The following is a 14,252-nucleotide window of genomic DNA, read 5'->3' on the forward strand; positions in this document are numbered from 1 at the left end:
ATAATAGCATAGAATAGCAACACTTTTCAAAATAAATGCTGAAAAGTTCTACTTTTCAGCACTCAAATGGGTGCTGAAAAGTTGAACTTTTCAGCACTTGTTTCGAAAAGTAACACTTTTCAACATTTTTTTGATTTAAACGATTTATTGACAAAATACATGAAAATTTGACATAAAATTTCACTCATTGTGTGTTTTTTGGAATTGCAAAAAATGTTGTATGGAACTCGTTGCAAAACTTGATTTTTTCAGCACTCTTCGTATTTATCCAACTCGGTGAACCTCGTTGGATAAATGTGCGACTCGTGCTGAAAAAATCCTCTTTTTGCAACTTGTTGCATAAACTACTATTTGGCGATTTTTTATATCGCCCGTATAGAGGCGGGGTTGGGTTGTAGAGGGTTAATTTCAAACACCTTTTTGATTTTTTTTTAAATTCTGTGTGTTTTTATTTTTAGAACTAACTAAATACTTCAAATTTTCAAGAATTTTCCGGAATTTTGTGATTCTTAAATCTGAAATTGTATGATTTAAAATCTATACATTTTTGTTTCTTTTTTTCAATGTTAAAATTCTGTTCCAATTTTTTTTTAATGTCAAAGTTGCTGCATTTTTTTTATTTACAAAAATAAGATACAGTCGACTCTCTGGTTGTCAATATCCAAGGGACCGTCGAGGAAGAGAATCATCAGTTTACAGAACGATGCAAAATGAAGACTCGATTGAAAATATTTTTTTTCTTGATACCCAGCTATGGGAGAGAATCATGGCAACGTCCATCAAACAAAAACAACTAATGTCAAACAACCTTCAAAGCTTCGTTTCACCAAGAAAAATGTCTATGCAAGCCATGAGAAAGTGAAATTATTGACAACCGGATGAGATTTTTAAAGCAAACAGAATCCAAAGGACCGTCGAGGAAGAGATCCTTCAAGCAAGAGAAAATATCGAGGAATAAAACCAATCGAAGTTTGAAGGGACTGAAGAATTCATCGATAGATGGAGCAGTATTGATATCGAGAAGATCGACAGCCAGAGAGTCGACTGTATTTTTAAAATCCTACAACTGGGAATGTTATTTGTTTTGTGGCTTTTATTTCTATTTAAAAAATTGTTTTAAGAACATTTTTTTTTAATATTTTTAAAATTAAAAAAAATGTAATTTTTAGTTTTTTGTTGGTTTTTTTTTTCCTAAATTTTTATTTTATGTTTTGAATATTTTTTCCATCTGATTTAAATTTTGGTAAATTATTAGATTTTGATACATTTTTTAACTTGTGATATCATTTTTTTTTGTTTCAATTAAGTTGAAAATACGACGGCTAGGATAAGTTTTTAGAAAAAAATCGCAAATTAGCAATATATTAACTGGGTTGGTTAAGGGAGTTCATTCAACGAGTAATTTCATAGCTTTTTTTCAGAGAGAAAGGCAAAACAAAACTGCTAAAAAGACGGATTCCAGGAATACTTCACTTTTAACTTTAACTGCTCGGACAACCTCCGGGCCATGAGCTGTCTCCAGATACGTAGCCATCTAACTCGGTTCTGGGCTGCTTCTCTCCAATTCCGACTCGGAACTCCCACACTTTCCAGATCTTCCTCCACTTGGTTCAACCACCTTGCACGTTGCACCCTTCTGCGCCGCGTTCCAACCGGCTCTGAATTAAACACTGATTGATTGTCTGGTTCGGTTGGCGCGCATCCCGCATTCTTGTGACGTGTCCGGCCCACCGGATTCGTACAGAAGCAGAATTTAGTTTTTTTCAGCTCGAGTCGTACATTACGAACACCTCAGATAGTTTTGCTTTCTTCGGCAAAGCAGTAAGGAAATTTTAAACTATCAAAAGTGAGATATTTGGAAACTTTCGGAACATGAAAAAATAAAACGCATCTCGTTTCCACTGATAACATTTTAAATTTATTGTTTGTTTTAGTGTATATTCATCGCGTATGCAGTAACTCTGTGTTGTAATATGTAATGTTTTATTGTATCTTTGTTGCGCCGCACACTTATAACCACACACGGTTTCACGTTAATTGGTTGGAATATCTGTTTCGTTCAGCGTCTTTTTTTATTAGCGTAAAACATCTTATATTTTGCAGTTTAGCCCGTTCAACCATCACGATTCAATGCCAATTATTTTTTTTATTCATTTAAAACAAGCTAGCTTGTGACGTCCATGCATTTTTCTTACAAGTGCGTAACTTAGTGACGGGAGGTAAAACTAAGCGTTTAATAATAACTTGGTGTAAAATGAGTTCCTAACAGCGAATAAGGGTGTACTTACCGAACCTAACGACAATAATTTTGAAACACGCGCACAGATCTCGGCCGGTCCCAACGCCGCGAACGAAACGAAACGAAGCCCATTCAGCACATTTGGTGGGTTGGTAAATTCCGATCCAGCGTGAGTGAACTGGCTCCTCCCCTAGCCAAAGTTGCAGCACGAATTGGTCTTCTTGGCCGTTTTGTAGAACGCCTTGCTCTGTATCGACAGCGACTCGGACTTGTACACCAGATCGTCCAGCTTTTCGCCCCGCTCCAGCACCGCTTCGATCGTGTTTCGCAGGATGATTTTCGTCTCGTCCAGATCTTCCTGCATCCGGGTGAGGGCGTCCGCTTCCCGCGGGTCCTGGTACTTGCTGAGGAAGGCCGCGAGCGTGGAGAAATCGATCGACGACTCCGATCCTGCCGGCCACTGGTCGGGACTGATCTTGGCGCTAAAGTCGTCCAGCACTTTGGTGAGCAGGGTGTGCGAAACCCGGTGCGGGTACTCGTGGTCGGAGATGAGAACCGCCCCGAGGTTGTCCGCCCGGACGTACACGTGGCACATGTAGACGTCCTGCTTGACCGACTGGCGGGTCGCCGCTTGCGTGCGCTCGATCAGGGTTTTGCTGGCGAAGCTGGAAGGAAAAAAAGATTTTCAACTTGTATAATTTTGACAAAATTCTAGAACATTGAAATTCCTACAAATTTCAGCATTAATCATCGACTCGATCGTTGAATGCTGACTGAGCGCGCCTGTCATGATCGAAGCAATCGTCAGTGAACGCACACGAAGTAGAAACGAACGAATGCCTAGCTCGACACTCAAGCAGCCGCGCTACACGAAAGCATTTTTTTCATTCTTTCTTTTCTCTCTTTCTCGCTTGTGTGGTGTTGCGCGATGACAGCAATCATTTAAATGCAGTCATGGGGAAGGTTGGCTAACGAAGCGCTCAGTTACCGGATTTACTAACTCATTTCGAATGTTCACAAACAAGTTCCAAGTCTTGCCCCTTTAAAATATTTGGGCAAGAACACCAATCTAACAATACAATGTTGAGCGCAGGATATACTGTTTATTCAAACTTTGTATGTGGCCCATTTGGATTGGTTTGCCTAAAATATCAGGCAAAACAGACAAATTCAAATCAATTCAAATAATATCTTTTTTTTTTTTTTGGGAGGGTGGTCCAGCCGCACATCGTTGATGTTGAAACCTCTAAACTGGGCCCTCGTCCTGTCACGTCCGTCAGTAGTCTTGTCGTACATTACAACTAGAATCAGATCTGCCAATGAATTAGTACACTTCGACCAAATAAACACTGACGCTGTATGGATCTGACTCTAGAATAAATGCACAGTTGAGTGTTATTCATAAGTCCAAAATGTTCAATTATTCCTTAAAGTCCAAATATTCATTTGCTTACTATTTTGGATTGAAAATCTAAACTTTAATCTAAAATCCTCTAAACTTAATGTTTAAAAGTAAACGTTCCGTTAACTGTTGTAGTACTACTTATTTTATTATTTTAGTAGCTCATTTTAATTCCAAATTACTAAATTTAATTGATAAACATGCTCCCATTAAAACGAAACGCATCCGTTCAAATGATTGTCCTTGGTATAGTCATGAAGCTTACAACGCATGTGTTGATCGTGATCTTGCATACAGGAATTGGAAACATAACAGGACAGTTGAAAATAAAATTATTTTCAGACGTTTTCGTAACAGAGCCAACCAGTTAATCAGAAATGCCAAAGTTAGTCATTCAGCAAAAATGTTTGACCCTTCCCTGTCAGCAAAAGCACTTTGGAACAATTTTAAAAACTTGGCTACAAAGAGGAAATCAGCCCTTTAGACGATCAGTTCAATTCAGATTTAGTTAATAATTTTTTTATTGATAAAGTCAACAGCTACCCATCTGAAATCTACAAGCAGCTCTTGCAAACTCACCCATTTATGATGACGATGATGATAAATTTAAGTTTAGAGCAGTTTCAGCCGATGAAGTTCATAAAGCCATATTAAAAATAAAATCTGATGCAATAGGTTATGATGGCATCCCACTTAAATTTGTTAAAATGTTCATTAATATATTACTGCCTTATGTTACGTTAATCTTCAACAAAATCATTGTTACAAGTTCTTTTCCTTTAGTTTTCAAATTATCTATAGTTAGACCTTTAGCCAAAGTTAAATTTCCAGCAACACCGAATGATCTCAGACCAATTTCCATTTTACCAACATTATCGAAGGCATGTGAGAATCTTTTTAAGGATCAAATAGTACAATATTTAACATTCAAAAAGCTTATAACCCCTTTTCAATCTGGTTTCCGGGAACATCACAGTACATCTTCAACCGTTATTAAAGTTTGTCAGGACATAAATAAAGCTTTAGACACTTGAGGACAAGTATTGTTGCCAGACATGGCAACAATACTTGTCCTCATAGATTTCACGAAAGCTTTTGATCTGATTGACCATAACATTTTTGTAGCTAAACTGGAAAAGCAATATAATTTCTCAGCAGAAGCTTTTAATTTGTTTAAGAGTTATTTAGGAGGAAGACATCAACTGGTTGAAATCAATGGAAGTCGATCACAATTTAGACAAAACGAACGAGGGGTTCCACAAGGATCCGTTGGAGGTCCCTTAGCCTTCACAATGTCAATTAATGATCTCCCAAGACATGTTCGTTATTGCAGTATACAATCTTTTGCCGATGACACCCAAGTTTATTTATCTTGTCCTATTTCAGAACTTCCTCACTATATTTCTTTGCTGAACGCTGATCTTTTATCCATTTTAAATTTTTGTCGCAATAATGGTCTAGTACTTAACGCATCTAAAACAAAAGCCATAATTTTTACTCGTCCTAATTCTGATCTACCTGTATTACCGCCCATTACAATAGACAACGATATAATTGAAATAGTTGATAAAGTAAACAATCTTGGAATAGTTATGAACAAACACCTAACCTGGAACGATCATGTATCTTTTATTATTAGGAAGGTTTATACAACTTTACGAATTTTAAACCAACATAGAAACACTTTATCAATTGATACTAAAACAAAACTAGTAAAAACTCTTCTTTTACCTCACTTTATTTACGGTAATGTAATTTTCTCTCATTTGTCAGCAGAAACTGAACGTCATTTAAAAGTTTGTTTCAATAGTTGTATTAGATTCATTTACAATTTACGCAGATATGACCATGTTTCTCAATATCAGTCGTCAATTCTTGGCATACCTTTACAAAAATATTTTCATTTGCAGCTTCTTGTTTTTTTGTTTAAACTTATTAAATTCAAAGAGCCAACTTATCTATATGAAGAATTTTCCTTTAGTAGATCACAACGTACACATAACATTCTAATTCCAACTCATCATACTAATTATCTGGGGAATTCATTCGTAGTCCGTGGCGCACGCCTGTGGAACGCTTTGCCTCATCGTCTGAAAAATCTTACTTCTATTAGTGATTTCAAGCAACAGTGTAGGGAATATTTAAGGAACACTTGATAGAAACAGTTTCTTGACCAGTTTATTTTCTCACCTAAATTCTTCTTGTTGAAGTCATTTTCATTTGTTTTTAGGTTAAGTTATTTCTCTTTGTTTATACAATGATCATTTCATGTACTCTAACCTAATTTTTAGTTAGTTTTAAGTTTTTTTTTTGTTTGTAGTTTTATCATATTCGAACTAAATGATGTCTCTGTATACGATAAAAGGCTTGCCCTTATGTATATTTTTGAAATAAAGATACAAATACAAATACAAATACAAAAACAATAAAAAAAATTATGAACTGATATACAAATAGGATAGAAATCGCGATTTGAAAAAGAGATGACCATTTACGTCAAAAGATCCGTAGTTCCTCGATTCGCAACAATGGTCGATACAACCATAATCCGAAAACCGTTAGTTCAACAGATCAACGAATTTTGTCCGATATCATTACATTATTGATTGATCGAGACTCTATGGACAATTTGGCATAAAAGAATGCCTAGTATTCTACATCAATCAAAGTTTATTGACAGCATTACTCCTACTTAACAATTGCAACTAACTTTAACATCAAATAGATTTGGAAAGGATACAGTTTTATTTTAAATGCTAATGCTAAGCAACAACACAATTATACTATCCTGAAGTCCCAACCTAAAACCCACATTGTGATAGTAAAAAAGTCACAGAAGCAGCGGTGTCTTGTGCAATTGTGATATTTTCACTATCGGAGAACTACCTAGTTCACGTAGACAGCTTATCGGTCGACGCTTAAGCCCTGGGGCTGCGACAAAGCGAGTTCTCGTAGCATGAAGTGGTGTCCATAGTGCTTATAAAAAAGTATGTATACCCAAATTTTAACTAATGCACTAGGATCAAATCATGCCCCTTGACTTTACAAGGCCCAGGAAAATTCAAATCAATTCAAATAATATCAAAATGAAAAAAAAAACATAATATTTTTTTAGAAACTTCCTAATCTATTTTAAGAGAATGCATGTGAAATATGTCTGCATTTTTTTTATCAGGATTTTAAAATTAAAATTATTTGTTGTGCTTCGTATCTCGGACACTGATAAAGGCTGATTATGAATCCGGACACATTTGCTTCAAATTCCGGACACATCCGTTTCAGTTGATGAATCTCTTAAATTTAGGCTAACATTTTAGTAAACTGTATTCTTTAGGTCTCAAACAAGTTGGACAGCAAAACAAACAATATTCTGTGTAACTTTTTGATAGGATTTTAAAAAAGCCATAAATTTCAGCTTTGCCGTTGCTTAAAAAGATTCAGTGAAATTTTTCAAAAAATAAGAAAAAAAAATTGAAAAAATCACTTAGAAAATTAACAAAATCCAAAATATAAAGAACCCATAATTTAAAAATCCAATAATTCAAAAAATTTAAAATTACAAAATTTATAAATACTGGAGTTTGTTTTGAAAAGGTCCGATAAACTAAATTTCCAGTTTTTGCTTTTTGGGTGTTTTTGAAACCGCCTTGAGTCAGGGGTATTAAAAAACGCCCAAAAAGCAAAAACTGAAAATTTGGTTTATTGGACCTTAGATAACTCTATACAAATTTATGCATTATTTTTGACTTAATAAAAGCAATTTTCTGAGGTTTCGGTCTTTCGTTTTTTTTTTGTATATTTTAATCCGGCTGAAACTTTTTTTAGTGCCATCGTCATGCCCAAAGAAGCCATTTTGCATGATTAGTTTGTCCATATAAGTTTCCATACAAATTTGGCAGCTGCCCATACAAAAATGATGTATGAAAATTTAAAAATCTGTATTTTTTGAAGGAATTTTTTGATGGATTTGGTGTTTCGTAAAAGTTCTAGGTATGATTTTTGTCACTAAAACATGATTTGCAAAAAACACTAATTTTTCTGATATTTTTAGGGCCAACTTTTCAGAAATTTCCTAACGGGCAAAAAAACTTTGACCGAAACAACAAAAAAAAATTCAAGTTCATTTTTCTATGAAAATCAAATTTGCAATCAAAAAGAACTATAGTGAAATCTTGATAAAGTGCACCGGGTTCAAGTTATAGTCATTTTCATAATTTAGAAAAATGAATAAATTCGACTATTTTCAAAAAAAGTTAATTGATATACATCATTTTTTTAATCAGTATTGATTCAAAAATTCATAACTCGGTCAAAGACTTTTTGCCCATTCTATTTTATTTATTTTTTTCAGTGTAGTCTTTAATCATACTCAGGTCTCAGGTGATGGCTGTGTTATTCTGCTGTTATGTTGCTTAAACAACGAAATAAATGAAAATTAAAATAAAAAATAGGCTAAGTAGGGGGAATGTACCCTTTCTATTCAGACACCTATCTTCGTCATATGAAGAGTTTGATGCTCGATTAAAGCTCCAAAAATACTATTTCGGCTATAAACTTACCAGCAACAGCACCGCCTCAAGTAAGCACGCAAATTTATGCCACTTACTGGCCAAAAAGATCAAATTTAATGCACTTTTGTTTATAATTTCTATTTTGCGAGACCATTTCTCATCATTTTGGTGGCACACACATCCAGCCGCAAGATGAGAGCTCAACTTCTTAACGAAAGTCGCCATCAATATCTTTTAACTTGCGCTAACGATTTCAAAGCGCTTTAGATATAAAATTGCTTCCAACTACCGGCAACATGTTCTTTTGCCCATTAGTTAGTAATTCATTTGAAAAATAATCCCGAAACATGTAAATAATTAGCAAGCACCATCAAAGAAACAAACGCGCCAAGTCGTTTGACGTTTGAATTTTGAATACCCATTCCAATCGAAGGCTGACGAAAACCGAGCGAGGAACGAAGGCAAATAAAGAACAAAGGGCGTGCCACCAACACCACCAACGTCCAACATACTGGTGCAGCGCCTGTTGGAGTGAGCAAGTGCTGCCAGGAAACTTTCGCTATAAGTGCTACTTTTCGTGAGTGTTCGCTTAAAATTTCATCAATTTTGGCAGCACTAAGCAGACCCAAAAGAGCGCTGGAAGAAAAAAAGAACTAAGCTGAAAATAGAAAAATGGGCGTGGCCCAATGCACTCGACTGATTAGAATGCATTTTTGAAATATTTTTTTAAATGCTTGTAAAAGGAATAGCATAACTTTTAATAAAAGTGAAAATAAACAGAAATGTTCACAGAAAGTTGCTCTACTCGTTGGGGTACTTGGTTTTAGTGAATTTCAAGGAACAATCCAGATTATCCAGCATCATTCAAACACGACCGCTTATTAGGCTTAAAATGGGCATATTTCCCCAAGCTAGTGAACGACCTGCTCAACCTGTAGCTCATTAAGATTGGAATCCTACTGAAACCAGACTTACCTAATAAACTCCTGCACGGAACCACGCTGGAAGAACGAGAAGCTCTGCAGGTCGTACGCGGACTTGAGCAGCCGTGCCTCATTCGGAGCCTTGTAGAAGACACTCAGCGCGTACAGCTTGACCATCTTTGTTTATCCTAGCTAGAGTTATGCGGACGTGTAATGGGGACGTGTAAAGGGGACTAAAATCGATCGATCTGCTGCAGTCGTCTAAAAAAGATAAAAAGATTAGTTTTCCTGCGTGGGTGCAAATACGCAATAACTATTGCAAATCTTGTTCAACCCCTATAGCTACATTCAATTAAAGCCACATAAACAATTCGTGAGACTCACCCTCAATTATCGATTTCTTTCGTCCAATCTGGACACTTTTAAAGTGGAGTTTGCAGTGTTGTGGCCTTCTAGCTTAATTAGGTGCTACGTTATCATCGACGGAGATTTTAATTGTTTCGCTTTGATTGACCCTGCTAATACTGCTGCTGCTGACGGTGTCGTCTGTCCTGGTCGTACTCCTGCTGCTGCTAATTGCAAATAATTCACCCTTAAATTTCAACTACAGACATCAGAAACCAGACCAGACTCTCTCTCGCAACGGAGCGACAGCTGCTGCTCTTCTGACAACTCATTGCATTTTTGTTGTTGTTGCGAGAGAAGTGTCACTTTTGGCGTTGGCTTGAATGGCTTGAATAAAAGGGGCAAAGCGAGGCAAGCTACGTCTGAAATGTGTTTAGCATCAGCGAAGCATCGAGTGAGTAGATGTTATTCAAAGTGAAGTTCAGTGGTAACATACATTGTTTTGAAATTTCAAGAAAGCGGATTTGACCTCGGCAAACGGTTCAATCGGGTTTGGCACCAGTACAATGGACAGATTATTATAGAAAATCTCGTAGAAATCGTGAAACTGACTTGATTAATAAGCATTGTTTATTTCTTTAGTTATACTTACTCTTTGGTGGTCTAGAGGAATAGAAAATCCGCTGTGGTTCAAGAAATAAGTTCGATAGACTGTTCTAATGTTCGACTAAAGACACATAACAACAATGATATTTCAGCAAATTTTCATTTACTGATATTTCAGCAAATTTATATTTACTGAAAAATTTAGTATTACAGAAATCAGTACACTACACAATTCAGTAGTGCAAGTTTGGTTTGTAGGGTTTCTTGATGTTGGCGTCCGTGTTTGGGAGCCATGACCTAACATTTTTTTGGATTTTTTTTGCTTTGAAAAATATTAATAAAAACGATCCTAACTTTGTAACATTATTTTTTTTTTGTAAATATTACAAACGAAAATTGTCCACGTAGTTTATGGATTATCCCTTTCTAAATACAACATTATCGGTGAGATTGGGTCATAAAAAAGCAGAAATTGATATGACCACATCTCGGTCACCCAGACCCGATGTGTTATTGGATACCAATTTATTTTTCAAATATTATTCAACCATTGAGATCATAATCAGAATATAATTTTTAAGTTGTACAAGCATATTCTTTAATTCGGCATACATGCTAAATAATTTGAAAAATGTTTTCAGAACATATTTTAATAAAATTTTAATGAATTCAAAGAAATTCTCAAAAAACCTCGCTATTAGGATTTGATAAAGTTATTCCAATGATACAGAACATACAAGTATGTGTACTAAGCTGTTCATGTACGTTTTTACAACAAAAAAAAAAAATCAATGCTGTTTAAAATAAATGTTTTAGCATAGCATAGCATTGGTGTCTACCCGTAGCTGCTACTTCGTTATTGACCAGGACCCCCAAACATTGCTCCGTGGACCACAGATGAAAAGTAGGAACCAATCATCACCCCTTCGCAATTTTCAAAGGTCCCTATCGTGCTGATCAATACCGACGCCGGCCACGACCAGTGGTAAGACACGGGGAAGTGGATGGGAATGTTAGCCGATACTTGAGTGATGGGACCGCCAAATCGACTGGGTCTCCGACAAAGTATCACATGAGTTTTGAGGGGTTAGTAAGATGGGTATGAGGTCAGGATTCACTGTGGTAGGTGATGCGACCATGAGCAATTTGTTTATCGGTTGAAATTTTGAAAATCTTAGGCAGCCGGCTGCGGAAAGATACCTATCTAGGGATTTAAATATAGTATTAATTCGACCGCGATTCTCCAGAAATTCTCCGTCGGCGTGCCTTCCGATCAACGATGATGTAGGAAGGGCTTCATTCATTAAAATTATTTTATATCATAAGCCTTAAAACATATCCGTCGACGTGCCTTCCGATCCTCGATGATATGGAAAGGACTTAATCCAGCAATACGACATGCTTGTCTCAAAAAACAAAAATCGGATCGTTTCTATCGAAAACTATATAAAGAGAACAAAAATAAAATTCATCGGCCAACGAACGCGCGAACAAAAAATAAATGAAAAAAAAAGAAGAAGAAGAAATCCAATCACCCCATGTACACAAATGACCGAGCCACGTAGCCCAGTGGTAACGCTTCCGCCTCGTAAGCGGTAGATCGGGGTTCAAATCCCGGCTCGGACCAACACAACTGGTGATCTTTTCCCTTCTGGAATCGATTGTTTAGTAAAGGGAAGGTAGTGTATCGTCACAAACTGGACCTTATCACGACACCTTAGGGAGGCGACCTATGGAATGTTAACATTAACCTTAACATGTTAACATTAAGTTGAGAATGAAAATGCCACTGAATCCGCTTTGTAAATGCCGACCCCGATACTCTTCAAGGGTGTTCCCCTCAGGAACAGGGAAAGATTTACTTTACTTTACATGTACACAAATAGCGACACAAAAGAGACGGAAAATAAAACGAAAAAAAAACGGGACTGCGCGTCCACACAGGCACCGCACTACTGATGCCATTATTTAATTATACTGACCAATCACCCCATGCACTCGAACAGCGACACAAAAGAGACGGAAAATAACACGAAAAAACAGGACTGAGCGTCCACACAGGCACCGCACTACTCCAATGCTGTTTTGTTTTGTTTTGTTTGGAGGGAAAAGCCCGTGTGAGTGGATCGCCAACCGATGGGTCCTTCTCAAATAGGCACAAAACCTCTTTTTTTATTGTCAACAGATTTACAGTCCAAATGACAAAAAGGCTTTTACATAATTACTTAAACTAATCTAATAAGCTAACGAAAATTACATATAATATAAATAAATAAATAAATAAATAAATAAATAAATAAATAAGCTACAAGTGTAAACCTAAACTAGAGGGTTAAGGGGTCGGGGATTTTCTTCTCGGAGAAACGTCAAGAATTGAAGTTTTTGAACAGGACGAGACAAATTAAAATCGAAAGACGAGTAGCACCGATTGAAGACTCTGCACATGCTGGAGAATGGTTCATTGAAGGCGTAATTGGTGCGAGCAAAGGGTAGGGTCAGAAAGGCAAATGAGCGAAGTGTTCGCCGGCGAATGTTGATGTTGAGTTGTCCGACCAAGTAAGGACAATCAATGTTGGATCTCAACAGATCAGAAACAAACACGGTTTTCGCTAAATCTCTCCTGACAGACAAAAAATCAAGATGAAGGAAATCACATCGACTGGCATAATCCAAAGATTGATTGGGAGAGTAGCGCAATGCGAATCGAGTGAATTTGCGTTGAACAGCCAGATCCATAAATGTTTTGTTAAAAAACTTATTACAGTCCAGACTCGATTATCCGAAGTTCGATTATCCGAAGGTTTGTATGGAACTTCGGATAATCGAGTCATGACCAAAAAAATTTTTTTACGTATTTTTATTTTCTTGCTTCTTACATCAAATTCGAATTCTGCGACCTCATTTTAGTCAAATTTAAATCGTTGAATGCTTTAACAACTAATAAATGTATTTTTTCAATATTTCATCACCACCGTTTTGGCCGTCATCTTGTATTTTTAATTTCTAAATCAGTTTAGAGTAGTTTATGGGTCATAATTAAGCTCAAGAATAAAAAATAAGACAACGAAAATATATTTTTTTCGTGAATCGATTATCCAAAGTTTTGGTTATCCGAAGTGATTGTTTTCCGAGGCCTTCGGATAATCGAGTATTAAAATCCAATTTTAGCCTAAGTTAGCAAATTGTAAGGGACCATCCATAAACCACGTGGACACTTTTTTAAAAATCTCAACCCCCCCACCCAACCCCCTCGTGATCAATAGCACGGGTATGAATCTTCAAGCAATTTCAATATGGCGACTTGTATCAGAAGAAAGTGAGGCATTTTCGCTAGTTCTCACTGTTCTGTGTTCTGCGTGCACGTTCGCAAATATCGACCACACACAAAAAAAAATATATGGAGTGTGGACAAATGTAACCCACCACCCCCTCCCCCTCCCTCCCCCCACCCCACCCCATTAATTAAAATTATATAAAATTGAGATTTGGAAATAAAAAGATCCAAATTTGATCAAAATTTATTACGAATCTGGATTTTTTTTTAAAAGGTCCAATAAACCAAATTTGAAGTTTTTGCTTTTTGGGTGTTTTTGAAACCGCATTGAATCAGGGGCATCAGGGGTATTAAAAAACACCCAAAAAACAATAACTGAAAATATGGTTTATTGGACCATTTAATAAAAAACTCCAGAAATTGATTTTTCATGAAAATATATTTTTTATAGGAACCAAAACTAATTTTATAGTATAATTCAAGAGTTTTTTTAAAGGTCCGATGATGCTATGAGACGCGGGTTCGATTCCCGCCTTATCCACTGAGCTTCTATCGGATGGTGAAGTGAAACGTCGGTCCCGGTTTCTCCTGTCTCGTCAGAGGCGCTGGAGCAGAAATCCCACGTTAGAGGAAGGCCATGCCCCGGGGGGCGTAGTGCCAATAGTTTCGTTTTTTTTTTCGTTTCGTTTATAAACATATGAAACACAATAGTTTATAGGACCTATTCACTCTAGAATTCATAAATTTTCTAAGCAAAATATTCTGCTGAAAATGCTTATAAATCTGCAGATATTTTTTATTTCCGTTTCAATACACTTAAAACATGTTAATCTAATTTTAGCTGTTCTTTGTGTAAAGTTGTCTAAAGAATCGGAAAATGCAGTCTGTTTTCAGATTCGAACTCATTTTCATTTACAATAACAAGACACTTAAATTCATGTGGAGTATTCAA

At 36.3% G+C, this 14,252-nt stretch overlaps 1 protein-coding gene and 1 long non-coding RNA gene across 2 annotated transcripts; both read right to left on the reverse strand.

The window, feature by feature from the left end:
* Positions 1-1,933: 1,933 nt before the first annotated feature.
* Positions 1,934-9,750, reverse strand: LOC6045131 (synaptobrevin homolog YKT6). The gene is made up of 3 exons (XM_001862498.2): positions 9,460-9,750; positions 9,128-9,336; positions 1,934-2,904 (listed from the first exon to the last, which is right to left on the reverse strand). Exons 2-3 carry the CDS (start codon positions 9,250-9,252, stop codon positions 2,430-2,432), a joined length of 600 nt encoding a protein of 199 aa, XP_001862533.1. The 5' UTR covers positions 9,253-9,336; positions 9,460-9,750; the 3' UTR covers positions 1,934-2,429.
* Positions 4,990-6,071, reverse strand: LOC119765536. The gene is made up of 2 exons (XR_005276802.1): positions 5,832-6,071; positions 4,990-5,731 (listed from the first exon to the last, which is right to left on the reverse strand). It is a non-coding gene; the product is annotated as an uncharacterized LOC119765536 (long non-coding RNA).
* Positions 9,751-14,252: the final 4,502 nt, after the last annotated feature.

This window comes from Culex quinquefasciatus, chromosome 1 (assembly GCF_015732765.1).
Source record: "Culex quinquefasciatus strain JHB chromosome 1, VPISU_Cqui_1.0_pri_paternal, whole genome shotgun sequence".
NCBI lineage: Eukaryota > Metazoa > Arthropoda > Insecta > Diptera > Culicidae > Culex > Culex quinquefasciatus.

What these genes read in the sequence shown, in the direction of transcription:
- LOC6045131 (XM_001862498.2), bottom strand. Translation starts at nt 9,252, where the DNA reads ATGGTCAAGCTGTACGCGCTGAGTGTCTTCTACAAGGCTCCGAATGAG. An exon ending in TCCGTGCAGGAGTTTATTAG is followed by an intron (nt 2,905 to 9,127) that starts GTAAGTCTGGTT and finishes TTTTCCTTCCAG; the next exon opens with CTTCGCCAGCAAAACCCTGA.